General features: G+C 37.2%; 1 protein-coding gene across 1 annotated transcript in view; it reads right to left on the minus strand.

Moving 5' to 3' along the window:
* CPSF3 (cleavage and polyadenylation specific factor 3) overlaps positions 1-21,112 on the minus strand; it is an 86,616-nt gene that overhangs the window by 2,920 nt on the left and 62,584 nt on the right. The window contains exons 16-17 of the mRNA XM_007935110.2: positions 13,331-13,400; positions 9,435-9,531 (exon numbers count right to left, since the gene is read on the minus strand). Of these exons, the coding sequence (XP_007933301.1) occupies positions 9,435-9,531; positions 13,331-13,400 (167 nt within the window). The remainder of the gene's footprint in view (positions 1-9,434; positions 9,532-13,330; positions 13,401-21,112) is intronic.

A 21,112-nucleotide genomic window follows, 5' to 3' on the forward strand; every position in this document is an offset into this window, starting at 1 on the left:
ATCAATCTTTATGCGTTCCATTTCCTTTTTGACAACTTCCAATTTTCCTAGATTCATACTTCGTACATTCCATGTTCTGATGATTAATGGATGTCTGTAGCTGTTTCTCCTCAATTTGAGTGGTGCCACATCAGCAAATGGAGGTCTCGAAAACTTTACATTATCCATAGGAGTAAGGCTGGTTTTACTCTGATGATGCAGCTCTTTCCCAGTCCTATTTTGAAAGCCTTCTAACCTAACGGACTATTCGTAAAGTTGTGCGGTAATGTATCAGACAGTGTTTCTTTGCTATTCCTAAGGTTTTCCCTGGCCAATTCTTTGAGACTTGGACGGCCTCTTTCTTCTCCTAGTCTGTCTCAATCTGTAAGCTGGGCTGATACCTGTGCACCATGTGCATCCCGCTAGGTTTGAAACACCAGTGGTTCAGCCTCAAAACTCACATCAACATGTCACCACGGTAGGACAAACCAACAGATAAGTGTGTCTCCCTGACAAACTTGATGTTTCAACATCAAACATCAGCAACACAAACGGCAGCTCTACACATGGACTTCACCAGATGGAACACACAGGAATCAGGTAGGAGAAACCTCTCCTACCACCCTTACCTGGGTCCCTGCGGCTGACTCCGGAATTCAACCTATACAACACAAATTACTTAGCTAGTAATGGGTATAATCTACTCAACACTTTGTATTAATTGATTTACACTCACTAATAATCTTATAGTTGCTTCTTAAAACTCAACTATAAATCATGTACTTTTATTCAGAGACTGACTATGTTTTATATCTTGATCTAGGTGGTTGGTATATGGGTGGATTAAAAAACCAGTTTCCACTGAGTTGATTCCAACTCAGAGCAACCCCATATATGTCAGAGCAGATCTGTGCTCTATGTTGTTATTGTTGTTGTTATGTGTCGTCGAGTCGGACCCGACTCATAGCAACCCCTCCTTGGGTTTCTGAGGCAGTATCACTACGGAAGTAGATTGCCCAACCTTTCTTCCAAGGAGTGGCTGGTGGGTTTGAAGTGCCAGCCTTCTGATTAGCAGTCAGGTGCCTTAGGCACTACGCTACCAGAGCTTCCCTGTACTCTATAGGGTTTTTAAAATTTTTTGCAGTGTTCCCTTCCTTCCCTTCTCCTCCCATACCTGGTAACAAAGAAAGAAAGTTTCCTTCCATATATAAACCTTTCCTGACTTTTTATAGTAATGAAATAATACAATATTTGTTCTTCTGTGATTGACTTATTTCACTCAGCATATGTCCTCCAAGTTCATCCACGTTATGTGGTGTTTTGCATGTTCTATGTTATTCTTTAGTGTTGCACGGTATTCCATTGTGTGTATGTACCATAGTTTGGTTATCCATTCTTCTGTTGATGGTCACCTAGGTTGTTTCCATCTTTTTGCTATTATAAATTGTACTGTAATTAACATGGCTGTGCATATATCTGTTTTTGTCCTGGCTATCACTTCTTTAGGGTATATACCTAGTAATGGGATTGCTGGGTTAAATGGTATTTCTAATTCCAACTTTTTAAGGAATCACCATATTGTTTTCCATAATGGTTGTATCATTTGACAGTCCCACCAGCCGTGTATTAGAGTCCCAATCTCTCCACATCCTCGCCAGTATTTGTTACTGCCTGTCTTGTTGAACTTTGCTATTAGTGCTAGGGTAAGAGGGTATCTCATTGTTTCGATTTGCATCTCTAATGGCTAAGGATTGTGAACATTTCTTCATGTGTTTGTTGGCTGCCTGAATATCCTCTTTGGTGAAGTGTCTATTCATGTCTTCTGCCCATTTTTTTAAATTGGATTGTTTGTCTTTTTGTTATTGAGGTGTTGGAGTTTTCTATAAATTTTAGAGAGAAGTCTCTTGTCAGATATGTCATTGGTGAATTTTTTTTTTTTTTTCCCCAAGCTGTAGGTTCTCTTTTGACTCTTTTGGAGAAGTCTTTGGAAGCACATAAAAATTTAATTTTTAGAAGGCCCCATTCATCTAGTTTATCTTCTGTTTGTACATTTATGTTTGACAGCATGTTTATGCCATAAATTAGGGCCCCTAAATCTGTTCCCTTCAGGAACTTATAGTTTTAGGTTTCACATTTAAGTCTTTGACCCATCTGGAGTCAGTTTTTGTGTATGGTGTAAGGTACAGATCTTGTTTAATTTTTCTGCAAATGGATATCCAGTTTTGCCAGTACCATTTGTTAAAGGGACTATTTCTTCCTCATTTAATAGATTTCAGCCCTTTGTCAAAGATAACTTATCCATAGATGGATGATCTATTTCTGGGTTTTCAGCTCTGTTCCACTAGTCTATGTGTCGGTTGTTGTACTAATACCAGGCTGTTCTGACTGCTGTGGCTGTATCATAGGTTTTGAGACTGGGGAGTGTAAGACCTCCTACTTTGTTCTTCTTCAACAGCACTTTGCTTATCTAAGGTCTCTATCCATTGCATATAAAATTAGTGATTGGTTTTTCCATTCCTTAAAGAATGTTGATGGCATCTGGATTGGGATTGCATTAATTGTATAGACTGCTTTGGGTACAACTGACATTTCTACAATGTTCAGTCTTCCTATCCACAATCACAGTATGTTCTTCCATTTATGTAGCTCTCTTATGGTTTCTTGAGTAGTCTTTTGTAGTTTTCTTTGTACAGGTCTTTGTGTCCCTAGTGAGATTTATTCCCCAGTATTTTATTTTTTTGGTAGCTATTATAAATGGTATTGATTTCCTTATTTCCTTTTCGGCAATCTCTTTGCTGGTGTAGAGGAATCCAACTGATTTTTGCATGTTGATCGGTATTCCACCACTATGCTAAATATCTGAATTAGTTCCAGTTATTTATTTTTTTTTGCTGAGTCTCTTGGGTTTCCTGGGAGCTCTGGTGGCATAGTGCCTAAGGCACGTGACTGCTAAACAGAAGGCTGGAGGTTCAAACCCACCAGCCACTCCTCAGAAGGAAGACTGGGCAATCTACTTCTGTAGAGATCCACCTCAGAAACCCAAGGAGGGGTCACTATGAGTCAGAAAATGACTTGATGGCAATGGGTTGGGTTTCCTATGTATAGGATCGTACCTTCAGCAAATAGGGATAGTTTTACTTCTTCTTTACCAATTTAGATGCCTTTGATTTATTTCCCTTGCTTGCCTTACTGCCCTGACTAGGACTTCCAATACAATGTTGAATAGAAGTGGTGATAGAGGGCATCCTTGTCTGGTTCCTGTTCGCAAGGGGATTGGTTTCAGTCTCTCTCCATTGAGAATAATGTTGGCTGTTGGTTTTGCATACATGCCCTTTATTACATTGAGGAACATCCCTTCTATTCCTATTTTGTGGAGAGTTTTTAATCAGGAATTGGTGTTGGATTTTACCAAATGCCTTTTTTGCATTGATTGATATGATCATGTGATTCTTTCCCTTTGTCTTATTTATGTGATGGATGACATTAATTGTTTTACTAATGTTGAATCAACCTTGCATACTTGGTATGAACCCCACTTGGTCATAATGTATTATTTTTTGGATATTTTATAGGAGTCTATTGGCTAGGATTTTGTTGAAGATTTTTGCATCTATATTCATGAAGGATACTCGTCTGTAGTTTTCCTTTTGAGTGATGTCTTTGCCTGGTTTTGGTATCAAGGTTATACTTGCTTCATAAAATGAATTTAGGAGGAGTCCATTCTTTTTTATGTTCTGGAATAGATTGACTAGGATTGATGTCAGTTCTTCCCTGAATGTCTGGTAGAACTGTCCAGTGAAACTGTCTGGGCCCGGGCTTTTTTTGCTGGTAAATTTTTTGTTTTATGACCTGTTTAATTTCTTCTTTTGTTATGGGTCTGTTCAACTTTTCCACCTCAGTCTGTGTTAGTTTAGGTAAGTAGTATGTTTCTAGAAATCTATCAATATCTTCTAGATTTCCAAATTTGTTGAAGTATAGTTCTTCATAGTATTCTGGTATCATCCTTTTAATTTCTTTTGGTTCATGCTGTGACATTGCCTGATTTGTTTCTTATTCATGTTATTTGTATTCTCTCCCTCTTTTCCTTTGTTAAATTTGCCAGTGGTTTGTTAATTTTATTAATCTTTTCAAAAAAACAACTTCTAGTCTTGTTGATTTTTTCTATTGTCTTTCCATTTTCTCTTTCATTGATTTCTGCTCAAATCTTTATTTATTTTCTTCTGGTGACTGTATACTTTTTTTTTTTTTCCTGCTCTTTTTGAATTGTTGGAGATGTTGGGTTAAGGTGTTATATTTCGCTCTTTCTTTTTTGATGTATACGTTTATTGTTATAAATTGGCCTCTGATCACTGCTTTTTGCTGTGTCAGAAAGATTTTGGTATGTTGTGGTTTCATTCTCATTTGATTCAAGGAATTCTTTAATTTCATTTTTTTTATTCCTTCTATTACCCAGTTGTTTTAAAGGAGAGTGTTATTCAGTTTCCATCTGTTTGCTCTTTTTCCATTGATCTTCCTGTTGTTGATTTCTAATTTTATAGCATTGGGATCTAAGAATATGCTTTGCAGTATTTCAATGTTTTTAAATTAAATATGGCTTCCTTTGTGGTCTATCATATGGTCTATCCTGGAGAATGTTCCATGTGCACTGGAAAAGAATGTATATTGTGGCTGTTGTTGGGTGAAATGTTCTGTAGATGTCTATAAGGTCAAGTTGGTGGATTGTATTGTTTAGTTCTTCTGTGTCATTGTTGAGTTTCTTTCTGGTTGTTCTATCTTTCATTGAAAGTGGTGTATTAAAGTCTCCTACTATGACTGTGGAGTCATCTATTTGTCTTTTCAATTCTGTTAAAGTCTAATTTATGTATTTTGAGGCTCTTTCACTGGGTGCATAGTTATTTATTATGGTTATGTCCTCTTGTTCAAGTGATCCTTTAATCATTATACAATGTCCTTCCTTGTCTCTTACTGTAGTTTTTGTCTTAAAGTCAATTTTATCAGAGATTAATATTGCCACTCCTGCTCTTTTATGGTTGCCATTTCCTTGATACATCTTTTTCCAACCTTTGATTTTCAATCTGTGTCTCTTTAAGGTGTGTCTCTTGTAGACAGCATACTGATAAGTTATGTTTTTTTATCCAGTCTGCAACTGTCCGTCTCTTGAGTGGTGCATTTAATCGATTGACATTCAGTGTAATTATCGACAAGTATGAATTGGTGTCTGTCATTTTGTTGTGTGTTTTTTTGTAATGTTACTGATTTCTTTGTTCCATGTAATTTTCTGTGCTGAGTTTGTTTTCTTTATAAATCGTGTTATCACCTCCTTCATTACTATTGTTTTAGTATGTGCTAAATATTTATGCTTATCCTTTTTATTTTGATGTGAAGGTTTATCATTTTTCTTTGAGGTTACCCTGTGATTTATAATTTTCTTCCCAAGTTTAGAATAGTCCATTCTGTCTTGCAGTTGTCTTGAGTTCCTCACCATTTAAAACTTCTGCAACTACACTGTTTTCGCCCTCTTTTTGGTTTGTAGTTGTTCTCATTTGCCAACGATGTTTCTCATTCCCTAGTTACAATCTTGTAAGTTGGTCTAGTTTTAACAAATTTCCGCTTATTTGGAAATATCCTAATTTCACCATCATATTTGAGAGACAGTTTTGCTGGGTATATAATTCTTGGTTGGAAATTCTTTTCTTTCACGATTTTATATATATATATCATTTCATTGCTTTCTTGCCTGCACTATTTCTGCTGAGAAATCAAAGCTTAGTCTTGTTGGTTGTCCTTTGTATGTAACTTTTTGTTTTTTCTGTGCTGCTTTCAGGATTCTTTGTCTTTGGTTTTGATGAGTTTAATGATGATATGTCTTGGTTATTTTCTTTTGGGTTCCATCCTGTTTGAGATTTGTTGGACTTCTTGAATGAATATATTCTCTTCTTTCATCATATCAGGGAAATTCTCTTCCAACAAATCTTTGACAGTTTTCTCTGTGGTCTTATTTGTTTCTTGCTGTTTTAGAATTCCTATTACATGCATATTATTCCTCTTGTTTTGATCTTTTTTCTGATTGATCCATATCCAAAGAATTATTGAGGTATTTGTCTTCCATCTCACTAATTCTGTCTTCCATTGATTCAGTTCAGTTCTACTCCTTTGCCTGTTCAATATGTTGTCTATTTCTGAAATCTTGGTATTAATCTTCAGGATTTCTAAATGTAGATTTTGTACCATTTCTAATTTTTCATTTATTTTGTCATTTTGTTTTTGTATTGTCTTCTGAAATTGTTCTAGAGTTTTCTCTGTGTTTTCCTCAATTTTGTCAGTGTTTCCTTTGATCTGTCTCTCAATCCATGAAGGTATCTAAATATAATTCTTTTGAATTCCTTATCAGGGAATTTCAATGCTGCTTCTTCCTCAGGGATGTGTTCTAGGTCTCTATCCTGGTCCCTTGTTTTTCCTGTTTTATCTTGCTTCTTTGTGTGGAATGTGATGGTCTGTTTTCTCCAACACATTGTGACGTTTTGTGTTTATATTTAATTGGTGATTGTATGCTGAAGTGACTTGCTGAAGATTTTTGTTTTCTTTGGTGTTATATGAGTAAGGTACTGTGCTCCTCTATTCACTAGTTGGCAGCACTTAGGCACTCACCACTTGTCTACTCTCCAGTCGTCAGCCACCTGTATGTTCATGCTATCTTTGGCAAAGTAGAGCCTATTTTTAGGTCCCTGGAATCTGAACAAGAATGCTGTCACTTTAAATATCCAAAATGTCCAGTGCTTATAAACATGCAAAATGGTTGCACCCTCCGGACAGCCAAAAATCTACAGCTCAGTTTTTCCCCTTCTTTGCTGTTTCTGTTTTTAGTCATCAGCCACCAGCACAGCCACGCAACCCTTGGCAAGCAGAGCCAATTTTTAGGTTAATTCTCAGGTCCTACCACCACTTGGAAATATTCAGGCTCTCCATGCCATCAAGACAGCTGACAGTCCACAGCTCTGTTTGTCTCCTTATTCACTGTTTTCATCCAGGTTCTTCTACTAGTTGATGTTTAATCCATTTCTGTATCCTTCCCTTCAAAGCTCAGGGCTCCAGGATTATCTTCTGTATCTGTGTCAATTGGTTTCTCTTTTCTTTGTTGAAGAGGGTCTGTGTAGCTTGTTTTCCTATTCCGCCATCTTCCCCAACATTATGTACTTAAAAAAAATACTTATTATACCATAAACATGCCCCATCTACATTTTAGGAAAAAAAGAACACCCTTGATTCTATGACCTAAAACTAACTACTATAAGCATTTCAGGGTACAACCTGCTAGACTTTTATCTATACATATATATTTTTTGAAAATGAAAAAATCTGATATGAGCTGTATTTTAAGTTGTTTTTTTCCTATTCAACAATGTACAGTGGAGAACTCTGCACATTAATACACATCATCATACTTCACGGCTATATGTATATATAATGTTCCATGTAGAAGGGCATAAACCAAACCAAAGCCATTGCCGTTGAGTCAATTCAGACTCATAGCATCCCTATAAGGCAGAGTAGAACTGGCTCATAGGGTTTCCATGGCTATACATCCTTATGTAAGCAGACTTTCACATCTTTCTCCCATGGAGCCCTGGCAGGTTAGAACCACTAACCTTTCAGCAGTCATGTATTTTAACCATTGTGCCACGACAGCTCCTTCAGAAGGATATGTTGTTGTTGTTGTTATGTGCCGTCGAGTCGGCCCCGACTCATAGCGACCCCTCCTTGGGTTTCCAAGGCAGTATCACTACGGAAGTAGATTGCCCCATCTTCCTTCCGAGGAGTGGCTGGTGGGTTTGAACCGCCAGCCTTCTGGTTAGCAGTCAAGTGCCTTAGCCACTATGCTACCAGAGCTCCCTCAGAAGGATATATTATATAATTTATTTATACAGTTACATAATATTCCTTACTATTCTATATATTTCTTATAATTTTTTTTGCTGTTACAATCAATGCTAAAAATAGACATCCTTGCTCACTTATCTAATTATTATTTTCTCCAGTTAAATTTGGTGGAATTGTGGGTTAAAGGTATTCACCTTCTTAAGACTTTTGATGCATATCACCAAACTGCCTTACAGAAACAATGTATCACTTAACTTATACTCCCTCCAGCTGCACACAAGCATAGCTGTTGCCTTATCTTTTCACCATCACTGGGTCATATCACTCTTCTTAATCTTTGTAATATGATTAGCAAACTTATATTCCATACTGTAAATTTGTATTTTCTCTAATTATTAGTGGCTCTGAATATCTGTTTCATAAGTGTATTGGTTATCTATATTCTCTAGTGAATTATTTGTTCATGTCTTTAGCCTATTTTCCTGAGGTTAAAAATGAAAAATAATCTAGTGTTTTCTCAAAACAATTGAAAACATATGTTATTTGTTTAGAACTGTTCTAATCTTAAAGGAGCTCTGGTGGTACAGTGGTTAAAGTAATCAGCTGCTAACCAAAAGGTTGGCAGTTTGAACCCACTAGCGACTCCATGGGAGAAAGATAAGACAGTCTGCTTCCATAAAGATTTACAGCCTTGGAAAGTCAGTTCTACTCTGTCCTATAGGGTTGCTATGACTTGGCATCAATTCAGTGGCAGTGGATTTGGCTTTAATCTTCAAAAACAACCTTGCAATGAAGATTTTCATTTGTTGTTATTATGTACTGTCGAGTCAGACGCGACTCATAGCGACCCCTCCTTGGGTTTCCGAGGCAGTCTCACTATGGAAATAGATTGCCCAACCTTCCTTCCGAGGAGTGGCTGGTGGGTTTGAACCTCCAGCTTTCTGATTAGCAGTCAACTGCCTTAGGCACTATGCTATCATTTATACATGGGAAATAATGATGTCAGAACTACTAGTGTGAGACAAGAATAGGCCCACACTCTATAATCCTTTGTTTTTGTCACTTGTATCTTATTTGTACAAACAGAACAGCAGCTTCTATGAAAAAAACTGGAATCAATTAGATGCCAAACCAGAAATGTTGAAGTAAATTATAGTGGCTAAGGCACTTGACTGCTAACCAGAAGGCTGGCGGTTCAAACCCACCAGCCACTCCTCGGAAGGAAGGTTGGGCAATCCTACTTCCGTAGTGATACTGCCTCGGAAACCCAAGGAGGGGTCGCTATGAGTCAGGGCTGACTCGACGGCACATAACAACAACAACAACAATAGAAAACAAAAACAATGGAATATAAAAATGTGTATTATGCAGCAACATGGAAAAGCACTTATGATGAAATGATAAATAAAAAGCACAGGATGCCAAACTTCATATATACTACTATGTGGGGGAATAAATAGAGGAAAACCTGGAAGGAAATGTCAAAATGCAGAAGTAACCAGTTAGGTATGGGATCATAGATTGATTATTCCTTCACTTTATTTTCCGTATTTCCTGAAAGGTAAGAAGAAACATACCCGTGTATCCAAGTTTATATTTGCAGTTTTCCCATCCACTGTGACACTAAGAATAGAGCCATCTTTTACACTTACACAGTCTTCTCCAAATATGTCTCTTAAAATAAACAAAGATGCAATATTAGAAAATATATTCCACATAAATGGGGGATTAAAATGAAGACAGGTCCTAGTTTTGAAACAGAATGCAAATTATATACTTATATCTACACCAAGATACACTTCTTAATTATTTACCTTGCTACATTTAATTTCCTTTATAAAACAAGTAAAATACTTTTATGAAAGCATTTTTAAAGAATGGTCTATTCAGCAGGCACTGTGCTAGCCACTTTATAGACATTATCTTAACTTAAAATAATTTTGGTAAGGATCTCCTTTGTACTCATGAGGAAAACAAGACATAGATAAGTGATGTGCTTGAAGCCCCCTGGCTAGTACAGAGTAGAGCTGATATTTAAATCCAGGTTTCTGGGCTTAACTGGCTCTGAAGTCCACTCTATCTATCTAGCTGTCCCCTCTTTTTGATCAATTCTAAAGGTCTACTATGAGTTAAACTCAGCATTTATTGAACTTCTCCTATGCACCACGTGTTGCGCTAGGTGCTGTGCTAGGGAAATCAATACAACACCATCTGTCATTGAGAAGTTCCAGTTTAATCATTAATTTCAACATTATTCCCCATCACTTAAGAGGTATTCAAAAGCAGCAGAACAATCAGTATGGTAGAAGCAGGTAAGAAAAGTTAATCAACCAACCTATAAAATCTATAAAAGATTTTTTAGACTGTCAAGAACTGACAATGTATTATTAAACTGGGGTTAGGGTAGGACAACATACTTGTTCTTTTAGGTAGCTAATGTTAATAAATACATTTGTATAAACTTGGCTGGATAACTTCCTACTATGGTAACCTATTACTGGGTAACCTAGTACTATAGAAAATTGTTGTATTTTAAATACAGAGATATATTCAAAAGGGTAAGAAAAAAGGTTTCATTTTCATGTAATCAACTATTGGTGATGCTAAAGAAATGAATACATTAACTCTGATGTAATCATAAGGACCTGAATGACTGGGGAAAGCAGCTGTATATTTTAGATTCTGATCAACTGGAAACTAAACACACTGGTAACTTGCATTCCTGAGGTCAATGTAAGCTTTGGCTCTTTTTCTCATATTCGTTTCTAATAGTTTAAGTGTGTGTATGTGTCTGTGTGAGTGGGAGGGGAAAGAGATGGAGGTGGGGGTGGTAGAGATGTAAGAAGGATTAGGGGAAGAAAGCCAGAGGGAAAAGTAAAGTAGAAGGGTTAGCAACCTCTTGTAGGTTCCCTGTGGCATGGCTTAAAGTGAATAGCTGTTGACTGTAAAATTTCATTCCACAACTACCAATGCAGGACCAGAAGAAAATGTAAGTATTTTAGTGAACACAATTCTTCTGTTCTTTTAAAGCCCAAAAGCAGAACTGTTCTAGCTATATTTCCTAGATAGTCACAGGATGGTACTGATACCCTACCTCCTACAGCATGGCATTTTAACCTAGGGTCCCAGGAGAGTCTTGCAGGGGGTTAATTTCCTGAAATCCTACATCAAATTTTATGTACATGTCTGTTTCCATCCCCTTCAGGGGTAAGTTCCACAACTCTTAACCAGACTGTCAAATGGGTCAATGAGCTAAAAATGATTACAATACTCAGATTCTAAAACTGAAAGCAGGTAAGGCTTTCAGAAATACCCTCTGCAGAAAGATAGTAATAGAACGAGGGGCTATTAGAGCCATGGGGCTAGGAACCAACAGAATCTGCTGCCTTTTAAATGGAAATTATTATTTCTGTATTGTGAGCTGGATTTTACTTTGTATTACAAAGGACAATTTTTAAAACAAAATGATAAGAACACTTGTCTGAAGATGTGTGATAGCCTCTGTGGTAGTTAAGTTTGTGTGTCAACTTGGCTGGGCCTGGTTGAGTGGCTGGGCAGCTGGATGTAGTATTCCCCACGGTGAGATTGGTAATTAACTTCATGGTGGAATCTATTGGAGCAACTGAGTAGCTGCTTTAGGAATGTAGTCTGCTTCCTGTATGTAAGCGGCAGCTTTGGGAATGGTCTCCAGCTTATGGCACGCTTGAAGCCTGCATGTAGCTGAGTCGTTGCTCAGCAGCCTGCCATGCTCTGCCGATCTTGGGACTTTCAGTGGACTTGAACCAATGGTCTGCTGTGTGATTTGGTAACATTGGGACTGTGCCATTTCATTTGACAACCTTGGGCTTGTTAGCCTCAGCAGCCAGTAGCTGCCCAAGTGAAGAGATGCCTCTAGCTTCAGTGGGCTGGGAGCAAGAGGCTGAGATGAAGCCCAAGGTCAAGGGCTTTCACACAGCCCCTAGAGCCTGGCACTTGGAACTCAGACTTCTAGCCTCCAAAAATTGTAAGAATAAGCTCCTGTTCGTTAAACCCATCCCATTTATGGTATCTTCTGTCAGAGTGGCACTAGGTAACCAAAACAGCCTCTCTGTAAGCAAAGTCATTATTTAAAGCCTACCATCCACCTTAAAAGGAGCTCTGGTGGCATAGTGCCTAAGGCATGTGACTGCTAACCAGAAGGGTGACTGTTGAAACCCACCAGTCACTCCTCTAGTCACTCTTTGGAAGGAAGACTAGGCAATCTATTTCCATAGAGATACCGCCTAGGAAACCGAAGGAGGGGTTGCTGTCAGTCAGATCTGATTCAATGGCAGTGAGTTTTGGTTATCCATTTGAAAAAAGCAGCTAAGGGCTGCTTTAAAAAGGATAAATTATGAGGTTTGAAATTTAGGGGAAGGAAGGAGGCAGCAGATATATTAACATAAAAGTCTCCCAAACATGAGTAATACCTTATTTTGCTAAAGCTGTCCAATTAAATAACTTTTAATTTAAAAAATAGAAGTGGTCATTTATTCAACATGTATTTTTTTGAGAGAATACTACATATAAAGCATTGTGTTAGACACTGAAATTATAAAAACTAAATACAAATCTTTTTATTTTTCCTTTTTTTTCTGGTGTAATATATAAGCTTATTTACAATTATACACCACAAAGCAGTTTTATATGATTATTTCATTTGGAAAAGCATTCCTAAATCAGGCTCAAAGAATACTTGAGGAAATAGGTAAGACCTAATATTTAGTGTTTAGAAAAACACTGACTTTAAAGGTAATTCATAGTCCACAGATTTACTATCTGAGAAGAATCTAGAAGAAAATCATTCTTAAACAATTCATTTAAACAGTAATAAGTAAGTAAATCAATTTTTTAACAGTAACATTAGGCTAAAATTTTAAAACCTGTCCTTGATAACAATGTTTTATCTTTGGAGAATATGTCATCCCATGTAAAAACATCCTGGGACTCTATTTTTCCCCCCTTGACTCTTTTTTCTTTTAAATTTTTTTTTATTGTGATTTGGGTCAAAGTTTACAGAGCAAATTCACTTTTCATACAGCAGTTCACATACACTTTGTCTCATGACATTGACCACAATTCACCACAATGCAACAGTTCCCCTCCCACTTCTTCCCAACAGTCACCTCTTCCCTGTGTCCATCCCTCCACGCACCCTTGCCCCCTGAGTTGTCTCCCTGTACATCAACAGTCCTTCTTTTTCCTGGGACTCTATTTTAAATTTATTTCATGGAGAAATGACTTACATCAAGTCATATGTACTTGGAACTAGCTAAAGTATATAGCTGGAAGGGATCTGAGAGTAACTCAGTTCAAATTGCTCTCTTTCCTGGTAGTAAAACAGGCCCCTGGAGTGGTTAACTGACCTTATCTGAAGTCAGTGACTGGCCTAGAATTGAATCCAGGACTTCTTCCTTACTACCCCCTGCTAAGCAAAAATGGATGGAAAACTTACTGGAGCATGATCTCCAACCTCTTGCTATAAACATGCATTTCTACTTTTTTAGATGCCTTATGTACTGCACCTGGGGAGGGGGAAAAAAGCAACAGAGTTCAATGATCAAATCCTATTTAGAATAATTTTCACATCAATAGTCAGAATATAGTTTACTGATAAGCCAAAGTGATTAATTAGCTATGGAATCCTTAAAGTGAAAAATAAGTGTGTGTTATCATCTATCTTATAAGGCACACTGATATTTTCATCACTTTATTTCATACTATTGAAGAACCACAAAATATTTAAAAATTTTATTTTGCTTTCCAATGTTTCTCAGACTTTTCCACATTTCACTCATGAGCAGAGGTTGGTGCAATTATACCTCCGGTAGTTCTAATGACACATCCAAGCTTAAAAGATCTCTGAAGTCTTCTATGACATTCAACTACATTATGCATCTATTTGTTTTAGTAAAAATTATTATTTAAAATCATTCACCAGTTAAATTAATTAGCAGTCCCTCAAAATAAAGAAATTTGATGGCTCAGGATGATGAGCTACATTTAATTAGGAGTTTCAAGTATACTCTGCTATATCAATGAATACCTCTCAGTCCAGCAATAGCAGTAACAAAGTAATGCAGAATTAATAGTTTGACAGTTCTTTAAAAAGCTTAACACAGAATTACCAAAAACCCAGCAATTCCAGTCCTAGTTAGTCACCCAAGAGAAATAAAAACATATGTCTGTACAAAAACTTGTACAAGAAATGTTCATAGCAGCATTCTTCATAATAGCCAAAAAGTAAAAAAACCCAAATGTCTATTATCTGATGAATGGATAAACAATATGTTGTATATCCATATAATGGAATATTGTTTGTCTAGAAAAAGGAATGAAGTACTTGTTGATGTTACAACATGGATTGTGCTAAGTGAAAGAAACTAGACACAAGAGTACCTATTGTATGATTCCATTTATATGAAATGTTCAGAGTAAGCAGATCTGTAGTAGACAAATGGTTTCTGTTGCTGGGGGTGGGGTGGGAATGAAGGGTTGGGAGGTGACAGCTAAAGGGTACGGTTTTCTTTCTGGAGTGATGTAAATGTTCTAAATTTGATTGTGGTGATGGTTGCACAATTCTGAATATGCTAAAAAATCATGAATTGTATACATGAAGTGGGTGACTATTATGGTATGTGAATATCTCAATTACCTCAGATAAGCAAAGCACTATTGAAAAAGAAGAACAAAATAGGAGGTCTCACACTGCTGGATCTCAAAACCTACTATACAGCCACAGTAGTCAAAAACTGCCTGATATTGGTACAATGACAGACACACACACCAATGGAATAGAATTGAGAACCCAGAAATAGATCCATTGACCTATGGCCTGCTGATCTTTGACAAAGGGCCACTAAAACCCATTAAATGGGAGAAGAGAATGTTTATTTAATAAATGGTGCTGGAAAAACTGGAGATCCATTTGCAGAAAAATGAAACAAGATCTGTACCTCATACCACACACAAAAAATAACTCCAGATGGATCAAAGACTTAAATGGGAAACCTAAAACTATAAAGTTCCTCAAGGAAAAACAAGGGGCAAATTTAGGGGCATAGGAGCTCTGGTAAATAAACAGACTATCAAGCATAACCCAAAATGCACAAACAGCAGAAGAGAAACTAGATGAATGGGATCTCCTAAAAATTAAATTTTTATGTGCTTTAAAGACTTCTCCAAAAGAGTCAAAAGAGAACCTACAGATTGGGAAAAAATATTTGGCAATGACATATCTGACAAGGGAACATTGACAAGGGAACATTAATCCCTAGAATTTATAGAAAACTCCAATACCTCAGTAACAAAAAGACAATTAATGCAATTAAAAAAATGGGCAGAAGGCACTGAATAGACACTTCACCAAGCAGGATCTTAGGCAGCCAACAAACATGAGGAAATGCTCATGATCATTAGCCATTTGTGAGATGCAAATCACAACAAGAATTAGACACCATCCTGCCCCAGCACTAATAGCAAAGTTCAGTAAGACAGAAAGTAACAAATGCTGGCAAGGATGCAGAGAGATTAGGACTTTCATACACTGCTGGTGGGACTGTAAAATGGTACACCACTGTGGAAAGCAGTATGGTGATTTCTTAAAAAGTTGGAATCAGAAATACCATTTGACCCAGCCATTCCATTACTAGGTATATATCCTAAAGAAGTGAGAGCCATGACAAGAACAGACATATGCACACCCATGTTCATCACAGCACTATTTGCAACAGCCAAAAGATGTAAACAACCTAGGTGTCCATCAACTGAGGAATGGATAACCAAACTGTGGTACATACTCACAATGGAATACTATGCAACGCTAAATAATGTAGAATCTGCAAAACACCGCATAACGTGGATGAACTTGGAGGACATTATGCTGAGTGAAATAAGTCACAGAAGGACAACTATTATATTAGTCCGTTATTGTCAAAAGTCAAGGAAAGGTTGATACATGGAAGGAAATTTTCTTTGTTAGTTACCGGAGGTGGTAGGGGAGGGAAGGGAACACTGTTAGGTAGAGATAAGTATTGATTTGGATGAAGAGAAGGGCCATGTACCAAATGTGACTGATCAACATGGTGGGATTGAGGAAGAAGACATAGAGAGGTACGCGGGAGGTACAGACAACAAAGATGAATCCTTTGAACACACAGTACTACGCTGTCAGTGAAAGCAAACATGGGTATACAGGTAGATAGATGAGTGAACAGGCAGAACTATTAGGTATGTCTATGCAGGGGGGAGTGTGCCCAAGACCAGGTATAGGGTTGGCAGACAATGTTTCTATTGTTTCTATATTCTGTAACAATTCCTAGGTATATAGCAGAGCTAACAAGGAACAAGGTTGTAGTCACTTCTTGGCCACACCCAGCTACCCAGCAAGAGTGAGCAGTTGGACCTGTGGGCTCGGGACGATAGTCACAGGGGACATTAAGCTCAATTGGCATAACATGCTACACAAAACATTGTTCCACCTCCTACGTCGGCGAGTAGCGACTAGGATCTTAAAAGCTTGCAAGCAGCCATCTAGATGCAACGATATGTCTCTCCTCATCCAGAGCAAAGAAGAATGAAGAAAACCAAAGACTCATGGAAACAACTAGTCCAAGCAACTGGTACACCATGCGATCCTCAGCCTATACCACTATGAGACCAGAAGAACTGGTACCCGGCTACCACTGTCAACCACTCAGAGGGGGATCTCTGTAGGAGATCCTGGATAGAGAGGGAGAACAATGTGGAACAAAACTCAAAATCATTTAGGAAAAAACAAGGGACCAGGTTTGCTGGTCCGATAGAGCCTGGTGAAACTACTGAGACCATGGCCCCTAGCTGCCTTTCAGGTCTGGAATTGAATCCACACACAAAAAACTGTAATTCTAAAGAAACTTAAAGATTAATGTTTTATTCATGTGCCTTCAATTTCTCAGCCCCAATAATTATTATCATCCAATACAATTAAATATCTAAAACAATATTATATAAATATGAATTTTTATTAACTGACCTCAGTTCTCTCACATATTTAAATCCATTCTGTGTAAAAGAGCCAAAACATCACTTCTCCTAAAGTATTCTATAATTCAGAATGTTTTTCCTCTAATTGTTTTAATTCATGATTTTAACTGTGTATACAACTAACTTGATGCCACTTAAGAAAGCTTTATAATAAAACTTTTATATTTTAATTATGATAATTTTGTTATTATCAATATTAAATAACCATTTAACTGACATGTGAAGATAACCTCATCCTCAGTTCTCACCTAATTGGTTATGACTGAAGGAGAGCTCACTTGTGTCACAGGAGAATGTGCTCCACAGGGTTTCAATGGCTGAGCTTTTAGGATGTAGATTTCCCAGCCTTTCTTCCAAGGGGCCTCTGGACGGATGTTAATAGCCAAGTCTGTTAGCCTTTTGTGTCACCCAGGGATTCACAAAATATACATTTTTAAAAAAAATCTAAGCTATGAATTCTCTGTTAAAAGAAACTTTCCAAAATATATGCATATATGCATGTATGTGCGTGTGTGTGATGTGTGTGCAGTTTATTTATGATAAACTCTTCAAAGACATGAGATTATTTCAAATGTGAAGTAAATCATACATTCATATAAATATACCTGTCATTAGTGGTCAAAACAAGACACAGATGCTCATATAGGGGCAGTATAAAAAAAAATGAAACACAAGAACATAAAAGAATATATATTAAAATGTTTTAGTTTTCCTATGTGTCTTCTTTGACAGTCTGGGAAATATAAATTAAAGGTGGTGGGCAAACACAAAGACATGTTTTCAGAACCTGGACTGAACTGTTAGCAGGTTTAAAAAATGAAAAAAAGGAACAAAACAGTATCAAAGAAGAATTAAACCGTTTCCAAGAAGGTGCCTCTAGAACAAGGGTTGGCAAAGTTTTTCTACAAAAGTTTTTATGGCCATACAATGTCTCACAATTACTCAACTCTGCCACTCTTCATTCTGGTACTGAATCGAGCAGCAGCCTTAGACAATATGTTAAAAAAAAAGCATATGCTTATATCTCAATAAAACTTCATTTAACAATACAAAACAAACAAACAAACAAAAACAGGTGGGGAGGAAGAGGGACATACTTGGCCCATGGGCAGTAGTTGCTCTAAAATGTTAAAATCCCAATTTTGGATGGGATAAAGTCTAAAAGTTCAATAATAAATGTATAGAATAAATTTCCTTATATGCAGCAAAGGAAAACAGAGTGTGTTACTCTGTGCAATATGCTTCATCTTCTGAAGGATGAACAAGTATTCTTCATTTAAACCTCAGTCACTCAGCCCCATGGGTGACAATGTTGCATGTTAATATATCACAATCACTTCTTGGATCACTGCTATCTCTTTTTAAAAGTCATCCTTGCCTGCTTTCTTTCTCTCATCTCCTATATGTAATACCTAATCCATTAGGAGTACTATTGACTTTACCTTCAAAATAAATCCAAATCCAACTGCTTTCTGTTACCACTACCACTTACACCTCAGTTTGAACCACCATCTCTCATCAGGACGACTGCAAAAGCTCCTAAGAGGAATCTTGGCTTTCATACTTGCCCTCTAAACAGTCTATTCTCAACAAACATCAGAGTAATTCTTTAAACATTTTGCCAGATCCTATCACTCCCTTGTTCAAAACTCTGCAAATGTAACTTCATTCATTCAGATTCCTTAAAATCTTAGGAGGCTGTACATGATCTATCCCTCACTCCAAATCCTACCACGTTCCCTTGGACTCACTAGAATGTTGGCTCCTGGAGGGTAAGAATCTGTTTTCTTCACTAATGTACCTCAGGCACTTAGAATGCTGCCTGTCAAACAGCAGGTGCCAAATAACCATCTGTTGGATGAATGTTAAATGAAAATATGCAAACAACTTAGTACTTCAGAACAGTATAAAATCTCATAGACAGGCCTATGAGGTGAACAATTACATTAGGTAGGTGTACTTCTTAGAACAATGAATCAAGGGAGATCAGAAGGTCAGTATTTGCATAGAGAGAAAGCTCACAGGCCAGGAACGCATAGGGAAGAAGGACACAGAGAAAAGGAGGAAGTGGAAAGAGCTGTTGCATCGTGGAGACTGCAATCAATGAAACGAAACGAAACATGTATGAACTGTTGAATGATAAATGAACTTTTCTCTATAAACTTTCACCCTAATCACAAAAAGTTAAAAAAAGAAAAAAGGGAAAAGGCACGAAGAACTGATATATGCACATATCAATCTCTAAAACATTATGCTAAGTGAAAGCCAGATACAAGGTCACATATTTTATGATCCCATTTATATGAAACATCCAGAAGAGATAAATCTATAGAGACAGAATGCAGATTGCCAGAGGCTGTGGGGAGAGGAAATAGGCAGTGACTGTTTCACAGGTAAGGGGTTTTACTTTGACATGATACAAATATTTTCATGAGATAAAAGTAGTAGTTGCCTAACACTGTGAATATACCAAATGCCACTGAATTGTTCACTTTAAAATGGATAGTTTTATGTTACATAAATTTTACCTCAATAAATATTTTCAATAATTAAAAAGGCAGCTAGCTAGTTTCCAAACAGATGGTTAACAGAAATAACATGGAAATCAACCTATTTTAACTTGCCTGAAATGAGCTACTGCTGAAATATCCAGAAGCTAATCAAATGAAGAAATGTTTTATTATTAAATTGAGGTAGTTGTAGTTAGTTGTTAGGTGCCACTGAGTCATCTCCAATTCACAGCGACCCTATATAAAACAGAATGAAACACTGCCCACTCCTGTGCCAGCCTCATAATCCCTGCTATACCTGAGCCTATCGTTGCAGCCACTGTGTCAATCCATGTTGTTGAGGGCCTTCCCCTTTTTCACTGACCCTCCACTTTACCTAGCATGATATCCTTCTCCAGGGAATGGCCCCTTCTGACAACATGACCAAAGTGGTTGAAAACTGGGGTAAGTCACCAATAATATAATGATTATTTTTAATTAACTAACTAGAGATGAGAGTAAAAGTATACTTTGGACCTGAAATAAAATAAAGTCAAAATAATCTAAGACAGCTCAAATGTTCCTTCCTATACAACATAGACATTAAATATTTGGTGATTATCTGTTAAACCACACTATCTTTTTTGCTTTTTGGCATAATCATTGGCAAAGCCTTCATTAGAACAGTAGATGACATCTTGACAACATAGTTGATGGTCTGTCTGTCTAGTGCCAACATGCTTTGTGATGATGCCCCCTCTAGTCACAAAGCAGAGAATGGGCTAGAGTTGCTCAGACATTAAATATCACTGAAGGTTACATGACATTTTCTTTAGCCTAGCAAAATTCCAATTTCATATAGAAAAATCATTTTCCAAAATCATCTATAGAAAAATCTGACAAAACATTACAAAAGACTTCATTTTGCAAAAAAGTTATCAAACTATAACAAACAGAAAACAACCTTGGAGGTTAAAATATAATTCGTGAGTATTTGATTTGAATTTAACAAATCTAAGATATAAAGTGAAGTACAGTATATTCTTAGAGAGCAGGGTATCCGTAATGAAAGGTACGCCAGCTAAAAAACTCTGGGTTTAATCTTTCCATTCCTGTTCTCTGCACGTAACCTTTCTCCCTCACTTCTGCCCCAGACTCTGCACAAGGAGTCCTAGTAGCGCAGTGGTTAAGAGCTGGGCTGCTAATTGAAAGACTGGCAGTTTGAAATCACCAGCCACTTCCACAAGAAGAAAGATGTGGCTGTCTGCTTCTATAAAGATTACAGCCTTAGAAACCCTATGGGGCAGTTCTATTCTGTCCTATAAGGGTTGCTATGAGTTGGAACTGACTCAGACAGCACCAGGTTTTGGTTTTAACTTTATAACACTAATTAGTCATGTCCTTTTTAAAAACTCCCCTTTAACACCCAACACGCTAAAATATCTTCTTTGTTTTTTACCAAATGAAATAAGAAAAAATACAAAATAATGAAAGAAAAATTGACAAATGCCTTTAAGGATGTTCTGTCATGGATGTATTTGTGCTTGGACTAAAGACTCTAATACTGTGAACAACATGTAAAAATCCAACATGTGATCTTCTTCTGTTGTGTTGTTGTTGTTAAGTGTTGTTGAGTCGTTTCCGACTCATAGCGACCCCATGCACAGCAGAACGAAACACTGCCCGATCCCGCGCCAGCCCCACAATCCCTGCTATACTTGATC

This window comes from Orycteropus afer, unplaced genomic scaffold (genome assembly GCF_000298275.1).
Source record: "Orycteropus afer afer isolate SDZICR_OR568_19922 unplaced genomic scaffold, OryAfe1.0 scaffold00025, whole genome shotgun sequence".
NCBI classification, from domain to species: Eukaryota; Metazoa; Chordata; class Mammalia; order Tubulidentata; family Orycteropodidae; genus Orycteropus; species Orycteropus afer.